Consider the following 13272-nt stretch of genomic DNA (forward strand, 5'->3'; position numbering starts at 1 on the left):
TAAACTTTCTTAAGCACTCCAGACCCACTGAAAGGTACCTTGGTGCCACAAACTTTTAATGCAGAGATGGTGAGCACTGAAGCCTCTTAGCATGAGCAGGTACCCAGGGAGGTAGCTGATGTCAGTACTAAAAGGGAAGTGCTCAGTCCTAAGGCTCTGAATACCAAGTGCTGTGCCGGGTTGTGCCAATTATTTGGCCTCAAGGGCAGTGGAGTCTTTGCGGTAAGAGGAACCATCTAGGCCGTCTTCCTCTTTGGCACAGCAGTGCCAGAGCAGGTCTCTAATTTACGGCTCTTGATAGAAGCCTGGGGAGAGTTATGGCTTTAGTGATTCCTACTGGGAGTTCGAGAATGCAATCGATGCCTAGCTCCTTCCTGCCCTTTCAAATGCAGCTGATGAAGGGATCTACAAGAACAAGTGGCCCAGGAACAAGTCACAGCACACAGAGGCAGTCAGAGGAAGCAACTGATCTATCTAGTGAGTCTCTCAAGGTCAGAGGCGACTTGCATGGGCTTCTCAAGGAGCAAGAATTTGAGTCTTGCTTCCCTTGACTTCTAGATGCACTTCAAGGAGGAACAGCATATAGAGTAATGCTTCAATGTGTGTCCCTCCTCAAGGCAAATGAGACATCAGGAGTACCCATCACTAACAGGCATAACCAAGTCACAAGAGGGACAGTTCTTAAAGCCTAGTAACATAGTGTCTGTATCAGAGAAGATGAGACTGGGAGGGGGAAAAAAAAGTAACTATGAAGTTGGATTTTGTTTTTGTTTAAAGGCAATGGGTAAAGGAAACCTAATTCAACTAACTATGCTAACATTAACTATGACTAAATCTAAAGTTAAATCTCATTCAGGAAGGACTAGGGTCACTGCACATGGTTTCATCTTGCAGCCACCGTCGGTGAGCAGGAACTGAATGGTAGTTGAGTCCACTATACTCTTCATGACCTTGGCTACAGGGGGCACAAGAGTACCCATGGATGCTGCTGTGCAAAAGGAATCCAATCTTGAGCACATGCACACCAAGAGTGAAATCTGTGTGGACCATCACCTCAAGAAGAATCTTTTGTTGCTCTGAGCAGTTTAAATTATACCATCTTTATTGTATTATTGTAGATACTGCCTTTCTATACAAGTTTTAGTATTTATTTTTACTTGGGATGACTGTATAAATTATTCAAAAAGCAGTGATGTTATAATACCAGATATGGTATTACTAAAAAATTAGGTATTTGGGGCTGCATTCTCTCCTGCAGCAGAGCTCTGCTCTGCACAGAAGGATGGATGGGATATCAGGGAACAAGACAAGGTTCCCTAATTAAGAAGTTCATCTGTGACCCTGATCCAACTTAGAGCAGTTGTCGGGGTCCTCTATTTGTGCCACTAGGCTAGGGTCCTAAATTAACCCTATGCAAGCAGGGGACTGGCACAGCAAAGCTCTGCTCTGCCTCACCACCAGAAAGGAAGAGGGCTGGCAAGTGTAAGCTCCAGATTTGGTACATATGTGCTGCAAGAATTTCCCCTCCTACAACAGGCGAATTTGCACTCAGATCCCTTTATGCCATCTGAGTGATGCAAAGAAGCCACAGCTGTTGCATTCTAATGCAAAACTAACTGTGATCTCACTTGCTTTAATATCAACAGACCAGCATATTTGACTGTCACATATTCCATACATTCGGGCAGTTAATCTGTCTCAAGACTGCTAAAACCATTAAGGTTTTGTGTTAGAGTACAAGTTTGATGTAGCTCAGGTGCTTTTTGGTATCAGCTGAAGATGGAAGTGAAGCCTTATGGAGTGAGGGAGTACATCATCAATAGTACCATAGACAATATTAAGTGGAAAGGAATGCTTCCATTCTTTTAAGGTTGGGGAGGGGGAGGGTGAACTGCCACAACTTTAATGGTTTCTAAACAGTTTTTGTTGCCAATTTCTTGGGTTTTCTATACAGCATCGGTGTACCTCAGTGGACACTTCCCCAGAGTAAGAGTTGCACCTACCTGGAAATCAGAGGGAGAAACAGAGCTGATGGTCCTGCTCCTGACTACCTCAACACTCCTGAAAAGTGCGTGTGGTTGTGATGAACGAGTAAATTCTTTATAACATTTTATTCTTGTTTAAAGGTTAATGAAGGTATATATCAGGAACAATCCTCCATGTTTAGATGGAGGATATGACATAACCTGTCAGTTGGAGGGAATCTCCGTGAAAGAGACTGCATCCATTACTGCCTGAAACACTCTGTAGCCTCTCACACACTTCTGGAAAATGGCTGTGGCCTGGAGAACAGGCTTCCTGTATTGCTCCCACTTCCTCTGGGCCCTCCATCATCACCAGTATGAAGCATACTTCTCATCCCACAAACATGCCAATGTGGGACACCTGTAAATGTGACTGCTGCCATCTTGGCCAACAGAGGACTAAACTGATGATTTCCAGAGCTAAAGGAACGGATGCCTTTACAGCCTGTGATAAACAGCCAAGCTCTCAAGATGAGAGCTGTCACGCTGCCCTGGAAGATGCAGGTCTCATTCTTAACCAAGGTACATGTATCCCTAGGGATACTCCACATATTTAGATTGGTGTTTCTCAACCTGGGGGTTGTGACCCCCAGCGGGAAGTTAGAGGGGTTGCAAGTGCTGGGCCAGTATTAGGGCTGGCAAGCATGGCAACTGCCTAGGGCCCCATGCCACAAGGAGCACTGCAAAGCTAAGCTACATGTTTCAGCCCTGAGCAGCAGGGCTTGGGCTTCAGACAAGGCTCAAGCATCACACTGAAATGTAAGTACAATATTTATTTATTTTATAATTATATGGTAAAAATGAGAAAGTAAACAATTTTTCAGGAATAGTGCGCTGTGACATTTGTGTCTTTTTATGTCTGATTTTGTAAGCAAGTAGTTTTTAAGTGAGGTGAAACTTGTGCTACGCAAGACAAATCAGACTCCTGAAAGAGGTACAGTAGTCTGGAAAGGCTGAGAACCACTGTTTTATGGATTAGGCGCAGAGAGACACACAACACACTACTATTCACTAGTTAAAACAGAATACTGGTGATCACCAATCATGGATTCTATTTCTGGCTCTGGAAGATGAATGTGATTTATAGTGGTAAGAGATGGAATAATGCAAAGTAGCTTAGTCACTCTGAATAGCAGTACAGTGTAGTGGATACTCAGGATCTGTACCTGCGTGACCTTGCATAAGCTTCCTGATAACTTATTTATAAAGATAGGCTGAGGAGGGAGTTCAGAAGCTTTCACAGCTGTCTTCAAAGCTGGGGTTCAAAAGTCTTACTAAACTGCATGAGAATTTGAACAACATTTAGGAGAGGCAAAGGAAAACGTCTTTCTTTCTCCCCATCACCCTTGCTGGATGTGAGTTATGGTGTTCATGCTACAGCAGATTTGTCATCAAATTAAAATTGAGCAGGTTCACATTGGCACACGTTTTCCATTATGGCTGAAGAGTTATAAAATACTCTATATGCAAACACTATATATGTATAACTGATATTCTAGGAATCACCACAAGGAGCAACCATATAGACACGGGACAGGTCCTGGAGTGATTTAGATTTCTTTCAGAAGGAGTACAAAGGAAGACAGTGAAGTAAAAAGTTACAAAAAGGGATAATTTTTAGACTTATTCTCTGTATGGATTCATTTTTCACTATGAAAATTCAAAGAGAGTTCAAAGTTTATATTTTGTGTATAGTCTTTTCTCATTTCAATGGGATCTGTACAATATAAAGATTTAAAGCTCCTGCTAAAACTCAACTCTAACACTAGCTTAACTACGGTACAGGTGCCGTCGCACTGTAACATCAAGAATCCTGGAAGTCTTCTCCACTTCTGTGTACACTGTTTATATCTTAACCTCTTCAGGGCAGTCCCTGACTGTATACTATGTCTTGTACAACACTGAGAACATTTTAAATTACTTAATAAATAATTACATCAAACAGCAAATAAGGGGTATATACAGATGTGCCACCAAAATTATAAGGGCTTCTCTACACTTGAAATGCTACAGCTGCGTAGCTGTGGTGCTTCCGTGTAGACCCTATCTATGCCGATGCGAGGGATTCTCCCAATGGTGCAGGTAAATCCACCTCCCTAAGAAGAATCCATCAACCTAGTGCTATCTACACTGGGGTTAGGTCAGCTTAACTACATCACTCAAGGGTGTGGATTCTTCACAGCCCTGAGCAACGTATCTGGCTTGATCTAACTGTTTATTGAATTTTTTAGGCCTAGTCTGCACTAAAGTATGTAATTAGGTTACTACAATAAAACAAGTTCAAGGAAACTAGCCCATAACAGTGGTCCAAACTATACAGAAGCCAATGAATTTTTTGCTACTGTATGCTATCCTTTGCAGTCACACTGTAAATGAAAAATCATGATTTGCATGATGCTACTGTAATTACGGCTTTGGGACTTGGTATTTATGAATTCATAATTCTACAAATAATATATTTACCTACCTTTTTTAAGCCAGCAAATCCTTCTGATTCCAGAAAGAAGAAGGCAAAGGGCATCAACACAAATAAACAAAGATTGGAAAAAAGGGAAGCAAGATTCCACAAACCTGCAAAAATCAGAAGAAAATGTTTACATTACTTTTCAAAACTAAAGACTCTTTAAATAATACTTATTAAAATTCCTGACATCGCTACACTGCCTTTCAACTAGGTGGGCTTTATATGGGTAAATACAGAGCATGTATAATAATTTATGTATAAATATAAATGAAGATCTGACATATACATAAGATTCATATAACCCATCACTGAAAGGCAGCAACCTCAATGTCCTGAAATTTTAAGCCAAAAGTCAATACCTAATTGAAACTGCGGCAAAGTTTTGAAGACAGACTGCAGTTACTAAAACTGTATTTTTCTACAGTATCCTTTCTTGTGAATAGTGACCAGGGATTTTTAAGCTACAAAGACAGTTCTTTAAAATTTATTAATATGTTTCCAAGGGCCATATTTACAAAGGTGTTTGGGGCCTAAGCAATGGGAGTTAGACACTTAATTTGGGCACTTTTATAAATCCGAATAGGTACTTACCTGCATCTTTACATGCTTAAATATCTTTGTATATTTCAACTCAATAGCCCAGTGCTCAAGCAGCTTCCTGAACACCAGCACAATACTGATTCTAAGGTAAGTGTCAGCTGCTGAATGACTAACCCCATTTGTTGCAGAATACGGGGTTTTTCTTTGAAGTGTTCCATTTGACATCAAATAGTAACCCTGAATTGCTTAGTTTGTGAAAATTGAAGAGATTATACCTCAAGATGGTACAGTTTCAGGCTACAGATCATTTTTAAGCTGTCTATACACAATAATAATTTCAAGTACATGGTCTCATCCAGCACTGATTCTTGGAAGGTTCAGTTCTATTCCCTCTCCTATTCTTCCCTTTAGAGGGGACTGAGGCACAACATACTTTAATGCCAGCAATACACAGATAACACCATCTCTACATCAAATGCAGATATTGCCATTTTACCCATGTCTAACTGAAATCAGCAGCTGGCTAAAACAGAACAAAGGCAAGGCAGAGGAGGTGATGGTTAGAAGGTCTGAAGAGATTACTCTAGACTTCCACTTGGGCATCTATGCAATAATCAAGACTTTGCACAGTCTCAGAGATCTTCTGGACAAAGTCACTGGTGGTTAGACACATTTCTCCACCATTCTCATCTCCAGCTGTGCAGGACACTGTGTTCCTCCTTATCACGTTCTGACTTACCCACAGTCTACCCAGACTACAGTCACCAATAAACTTGAGTACTGCCACACACAGTGCACTTGTGGCTTCAGTTTTCATCCCCAAGGCAGCTGCAATTGAGTCTCATTTAAGAAACACAGGCTGCAAGAAAACATTACTCCAGGGCTTTGCACGCTCTCCAACATCCTCCAATACAGAATGCACTTCAAAATCCTACTCTAGATCTCCCAAGTCCTAAATGGGCTGGGGAATCAACTCTCAGGAATGGTCTATATCATTCCACAACCCAGCATGAGAGCAATGATCAAACAGAGTGTGCCCAGAGAGTGAGGCTTCCAGGGACAAGAATCTTTATGGCACACTCATATTTGAAATGCCATTCCTTAAGTAACAGATTGAGCTCAGACCTTACCACCTTTATAGTAGCATAGAAATGTAGGGCTGGGAAGGACCTCAAGAGATCATCTAGTCCATATCCATGTGCTGGACACAGGATTAAGCCTTCCTACAACAAAAGAAGAGTGATAGCACGAACATCATAGTGATGTTTAAAGTGGGGAGCTATGGAAAAAAGCTCAGTCTTTTGAAATGGCGTTTTAGATTATGTTCTCAATTTTACTAGTGCCAACACACCACAGCAATGGGTACACTAAATACACACACTTGAAGAGTAAACTACTGTATGACAGAAACATAACTCAGTCTTTCAAACATAGTGGTAATTTCAAAAATGAAAAATTAACATCTTTTAGATGACATGTTTCAATATTATAATTATTACCAGAAGTCTTCTGTAAGATATTTTTAATATACTTACTTATATTTACTACACAATGTTGTTATATGGTTATTGTTTTATTTGCAATGAAACATAACAGCTTTTACTGAACAGTCATATAGAACTTAATTCCTACATCAGTTGCTGTAAAAGGGAAACTTATTTTACAATGATTTTCATGATCCCATAAGTATCACTGTACAAAGCAAAAATGATTTTTCCATACATTTCAAATGTTTATACTAGTGGTTTTCAACCCGTGGCCTGCTGACTGCTTGTGGCCCAATCAGCTGATATTATGTGGATACAGCCCACGTAACAAAGAGCTCCATATGTGGCCCACAATGGTAAATAGGCTGCGAACCACTGGTTTATATTTTAACATGAAACTAAGCTAGTGGTCTAACAAAACAGATAAGACATTGACTGAGCCCTTCTAACCAACAATGGCCTGCGCTCTGTAGCATTTTCAGTCTGACAACTGATTATATAAGGAGAAACAATATATTTCTTACCATAAGAAGTTACTCACCTTGTGCAGTAATGATGGCTCCTCAAGATGTATCCCCCTATGGGTGCTCCACTGTAGGTGTGCTTATGTCCCTGCGCTGCTGATCAGAGAACTTTGGTAGGTGTGTCTATTAGGCCCATACAGGGGTTGTCTCTCCTTGTGCAGCGCCACGAGGCTAGTCAGCATATGTGGGTTAACTCCCCTCAGTTTCTTCCCTACCGCACAGTCATAGACAAGAACTCCGAAGTAGTGGGAAGGAAGGCAAGTTGTGGAGCAGCCAGAGAGAGAGACATCTCAAAGAACCATTGTTACTGCACAAGGTGAGTAACTTCTTCTTCAAATAATATCCCTATGGGTGTTCTACTGTAGGTGTCTCCTGAGCAGTTCCCCTTCTGGAGGGCTGGGACTTCGGAGTCAGTGCTGTCATCTGTAACTGACCCATCGAGGCGAAGATGGCATCAAAGGCAGAGTTCCCAGTGATCATATAGAGTTCTGCAAAAGTGTGGACTGACGCCCATGTCGCCGCTCAACAGATCTGAGATAGGGACATTCTTGAAGAAGGTGACGGATGAGGAGATTGACCTTGTGGACTGTGCATGAACAGAGTCTGGAGGGGTCAAGTTGCAAACTTGATCACACTGATACAATTCGAGACCCACTTAGAGAGCTTTTGGGCTGCTATTGCTGAGCCCTTGGATCTTTCCACAAAGGAGAGGAAAAGTCACGGGGACTTCCTGAAGGCCGCTGATCTGTCCAGGTAGAAGGCCAGGGTTCTCCTGACAGCTAGTGTATATAATATAGCTTCCCTGTTGTCTTGGTGTGGCTTGAAAGGGCTTTCAGTTCATCACCTAAATCACTCACATCAATAGCATGCATGTCATCATGTGTCAACACTGTCTTTAGTGTCCTGCATTGCTGGTGTAGGTCTTCTTCAGGTATAGTAAGGAGTTTTGAAATATCATACAACATCCCAAATATATTGCTGTGTTCCTTGAGCTGCATGAAACATTCTTTAACTGACTGTATTGCACAATCTAGCACCTGGTTAAAGAATTCAACTTTAAACTGTTGTTTGGGGTCTCTTATGGGATTATCCCGTGCCTCGTAATCAAAATGTCGTCTTCTTCGGTGACTCTTGTATTCTTGAATGGGTGGAAAAATAGCTTCAGTGTGAAGTTCCTCTGCCAACTTCTGTGCACTCTTCAGAACATTTTGAAATCCCTCATCTGACCGGTAAGACTGTAGGTATGACTTTGCTTTGTGCAGTTGTTCCATTGCTCCAGATATATCAAGGTCAACACCTTGGAAGTCTCTTGCTTAACAACATTTATTTCAAACAGTATGTCATGCCATAACACTAAGCCACACAGAATTTTGAAGTTATGTATGTTTCTGGTGATTCCATTGCGCTCTGCCACTGTTTCTCCACAAACAGTTCTTGTCATAGCATTATCCTCTATTATGGCATCATCTATCTTCCTAATTTGGTGTCTGATAGGCTTTATCGCCTGCACTCGACTTTTCCATTGTGCGGCACTCAGTGGTTCAGCGTCAGAGAGGATGTTCCCAAGATGCTGCTTCAAAATTTGCCATTGATGAGTGATGCAGAGAAAAATACACAGATGCTTTGAATTACATAAAATTCAGCAGCCTCACTAGAAGCTGGTGCTGCATCACTGACCACCAAGTTCAATGAATGAGAACTGCATGGGACAAAAAAAGCACCATTATTGCAGCCCTGACCTCTCATGGCAGCTATCACAATTCCAGTATCATCCAGCTTTTTAAGAAGCACATTTGTGTCATACCAGCTCTTGTAGTATCATAATGTCAACAAATTCTAGAAAATGCTCTCTGACAGTCACCATTGCAGGGACATTTTCACTAGGTTCTGTTGTTGTTACAAAACGCACCATTAAAGTCATTTGTTCCATATGGCTGATGTCAGGTGTCCAGTCCAGAACAACAGAGTAATATCTTGCTGACTTCAGATCTGCCACAATCTTCTGTTTGACTTTTGTTGCCAGTAACTGTATGATCTCATTTTGAATTGTTTTTCCAAGGTAGTGGTGTATGTACATTTCTTGGGTGGTAACTTTTCTTAGATGCTCCTGGAGTACAGCATCAAACTCGGCCATCAGTTCACAATTTTAAGGAAGTTTCCATTGTTTGGCACATACAGTTGATCTGTTTTTGGCAGCAAGCATTCTCACAATGACAATAAGCCTTTTCAGAACATTTTGCCAGTAAAGAGACTCTGATGAAATCTTCTCTTGATGCTTATCGTCTATGGTGGCCTTTAACTTTAGTCTCATCTCAAGCTTTTTCTACCTATGGAATGCTCTCTGGTGATTTACTGCCTCCTCATGGCATGCCAGATTTCTAGCCAGATTTTTCCAGTCCTTTGTTCCTGTAGAACCCAATGTGGCTAGAACATGAGACTGGAAGAGTTTGCAACAAAAACAGTATGCATCATTCTGGGTTTTTGAGTACATACTCCATGGGCTCTCCACTTTGTCACCATTGGGGATTTCACGCCAGTAACGTGTTGGATGGAAACTTCTATTTTCATTGTCTTTGGAGACCATGAAGTTTTTCACTTACTGTGGCACATGCAGTACAAGGAAGTCCCTCAAGCTACTGCTCAAGGGCGTCCACAGTCCTCGATCATCTAGACTTAAGGAACTAAACTCAGCAGCAGCTGTTTCTTGTGCCTCCACCACATTCTTCTCTGATCTACACTTTTCTTCAAGAATGTGCATCGTTACATCCATTTGAGATAGAGATGTGAATTCTGCAGTAGTTGCCAGGTCACCTGCACTCTGACTAACTGGAAGATCAGGCATCTCCTCACCACTCACATCCTCACTGGAGCCAAAGGGCTCTTTCGGACACAGTGAACATTTGTGTCTATGTATCTCAGGAGAGCTCCTTCCTGATAGATAGGAAAGCTTCCTTTGCTTTCTTTCTTTTTCTGAATGCTGCCCCACAGGGGCATTTTCTTCTTTCACGCATGACTGCTGTTCTGTGCCAGCTATAGTGGCTCTCAACACTCAATTGAAGGGGAGAAATAAGCAGCCTGATAGCAGGGCCTGAGTGAGAGAAGATATCAGCGTCTTAAGGGCCTAACTGGCTCCTACTACTTCAGTTGACTGCCTTTTCTCCTCAAGTGGGTTCAGGGAAGTAGCAGGAAACAGGAAGCTCCCTGAGAAACTGGTGTTAATCAGTCCAGGGTCCTGAGGGTGCTAGAAAGGTACATAAGAGTCTCCTCCTCCTCTCTCTCCCTGCAGCTCTTGCTTTCTGTTATTCCCTCTCATCTTTTCTCCTGCCTGCCTGTTGTGTCTCTTGTGCCCTTCTTCCTCCAGCACAGCACTCTACCATCTCTGTGCATCTAGAGAAGAGAGAATACATATGCACCAGCAGCAGACACAATTTTCTACACTCTGGGTCCTAGTGGCACTCCCACACAGTCTGGCACCTGAGGCAGCCACCTTAGTTCACTTCATGGTAAGGCCAGCCCTGCTCGGAGCTGATGATAGCCCAAAGGGGAGCACTTTGTATTGGCAGCGGTCGTGTCCCAGAGTGAAACTGACAAATCATCCGTGAGCCAGTAGGACTGAGATATGAAAATAGGCGTCCTAAAGGTCAAGGGCCGAAAACAAGTCTTCCTGTTCCAAAGGTGGAATGATAGTTGATAAGGTGACCATCTTGAATTTCTGAGCCTTCACAAACTTGTTGAGAGCTCGGAGCTCAAATATAGGTCTCCAACCTCCCCTCTTTTTGGGTATTAGAAAATTATGAGAGTAGAATCCCTTATCTCGTAGATGTTGAGGTACCGGTTCTATGGCTCCTAACTGTAGGTGATGCTCTACATCCTGTCATAGTAAAATCACGACAAAGGGCCCTAAAGAGGAACAGGGAAGGGGGTTGTAAAGTGGGTAGGAAAGTAAAATGGATGGAGTATCCAGTCTGAACAATCTTGAGGACTCACTGGTCTGATATTATGCATTCCCAGGCACTGCGGAATGCCGCCACTCATGGCAAAATGGGTGTGGAACGATGGTTGGCTGTGTTGGTCATGGGGAGTAGTCTAACAGCACCTCAACCTGCCTGTCAAAAGTGGTGCTTAAATGTAGAAGGCTGGGACAAAGATTGTGGATGAGGTGGTTTGTGTTTAGGAAATTTCCCTTCCTTCTTTGTGGCTCATAGTAGCGTTGAGGTTGATACTGAGACGCATGTAGTCTATACTAGGATTGGGGATTAAATCGTCTCTTTTGACAAGTATATAGATACCCAGTGACTGGAGGGTAGCACAGGAGTCCTTCAGGGTGCGAAGGGAAGCATCATTCTTGCTGGTAAACAACTTTGTGCCCTCAAAAGGAACCTCCTCAACAGTAGACTGTACCTCTTTCAGGAAGCCTGACAAATGGAGCCATGATGCTCATCACATCACCACAACCATGGAGATCGACCTAGCCACCATGTTTGCTGAATCAGTGGCAGATTCCAGTGATGTTTTTACCACTAATTGGCCCTCCTGAATAATGGCCTTACATTGGTCACAATAGCTTCTGGCATGTTACCTGCACCGGTTGCTCCTGTAATGGGCAAGCCATCACTGGCAGCTACGATGTGGACATGTGCACCAGGAGCGTCTTTTTAGACAAGTGCTTACTCCTGTCCGGTGCCGATGACTCGATGCCCATGCCCATCGGGTCAATGGACCTGTAAGTGATGCCATTTGCTGTCGGCTTCTGTGAGCCAGGGGTGCTGTATTGAGATGGTCGCGGTGCCGATGATACCAAGAGGGTGACCACTTACAACTACCTCAGGGCTCACTATGGGGACTTCCCTCTCTTCTTAATGATTTATGAGAGGGATCTGCTGCCTGTTTCCTTGACCCATAGCCCTTAGATGTAGAAAGCCATGGGGAAAATACATGTCTACCAGGCACCTGGGGTCAGAGAGCTGCCTTATTGAAGATGATCTTCTGGTGGAGCACTCTGTCTTTGCAGGATCTTGGCCAGAGTTATTGCCAAAGACCACACTTCTGTCATACATGGCCTTCTCCAAGGCAGCAAATGCACGGAGAGCACTTGTTCGCAACTGAAATCACCTCTTTACAAGTGAAGCACTTTAAGCCCAGCAAACTGGGCATATCCCATTAGGGGAAAGGGTCCCTGGCGGGGGAGAAAAAGCGGGAAAGAAATTAAAGTCTTTTTTCTTTTCAAGGATAAAATAAGAAAGGAAAAGAAGATTACAATTAGAACTGTAACTAGGAGACTAATGGCTTCTCTTCATTATGGGGTAAGTCTACCTAGGTTACACTACTCCAGCTACGTTATTCATAGACATAGCTTAGGTCAACTTACCCAGTGTCTTCATGGCATTGAGCTGACGGAAAATACTCTCCGGTCGACTTCCCTTACTCTTCTCGGAGAGCTGGAGGACCGCTAAATCAATCCCTGCTGCATTGACTGCAGTAGTGTTGATCTCCCCAGGGAGACCAGCTCTAATTATAGGTATGCAAAATAAAAAGATAGTCTTAATAGACCTGCTAATGAACAGGGGCGGTTGAGATGGAACTGAGAGTTATTAGCCCACACATGTGGGCTAGCCTCACGGCACAGCACGAGGAGAGACAACGCATCTGCAGGCCTAATGGACGCTGTTACTGAAGTTCTCTGATCAGCAGCGCAGACACAAGCACATCTACAGTGGAACACCCATAGGGACGCTCCTCGAAGAAGAGTATAGGCATTTAGGAGGTGCTCAGATGAAGTGATTGGTGTGAAGTACTTAAAACAAATTCTAGTAATTGTATTTCTTCCTTTCCAACATACAGGACAAGTAGTCCTTTTAGAACCTACTGAGGGAACAATAATGATATAGCTGCACTAGAAATGCTACAGCAGCACAGCTACCTGCAACAGTGCATCTACAGTGTAGACGCTACAGCGACAGAAGAGGTTCTTCTGTTGTTGTAGTAAATTCACCTCTCTAAGGGCGGAAGCTACATCAACAGAAGAATTCTTCCACTGACCTTGTGACAACCAGGGGCAGCTCCAGGCCCCAGCACGCCAAGCGCATGCTTGGGGTGGCAAGCTGCGGGGGGGGGGGGGGGAGTGCTCTGCCAGCGCCATGAGGGTGGCAGGCAGGCTGCCCTATGCGGCTTGCCTGCGGAGGGTCTGCTGGTCCCGCAGTTTCAGAGGACCTCCCGCAGGGTCCGCCAAAGCC

The 13272-nt window shown here is 43.3% G+C and overlaps 1 protein-coding gene across 5 annotated transcripts in view; it reads right to left on the reverse strand.

The window, feature by feature from the left end:
- LMBR1 (limb development membrane protein 1) overlaps positions 1–13272 on the reverse strand; it is a 142546-nt gene that overhangs the window by 80679 nt on the left and 48595 nt on the right. For all 5 annotated transcript variants that reach the window (XM_075062199.1, XM_075062198.1, XM_032783879.2 and 2 more), the window contains one exon: positions 4492–4595. In XM_075062199.1, coding sequence (XP_074918300.1) covers positions 4492–4595 — 104 coding nt within the window. The remainder of the gene's footprint in view (positions 1–4491; positions 4596–13272) is intronic.

The sequence above is a fragment of the Chelonoidis abingdonii genome, chromosome 2, assembly GCF_003597395.2.
Source record: "Chelonoidis abingdonii isolate Lonesome George chromosome 2, CheloAbing_2.0, whole genome shotgun sequence".
In the NCBI taxonomy this organism is placed as follows: Eukaryota; Metazoa; Chordata; order Testudines; family Testudinidae; genus Chelonoidis; species Chelonoidis abingdonii.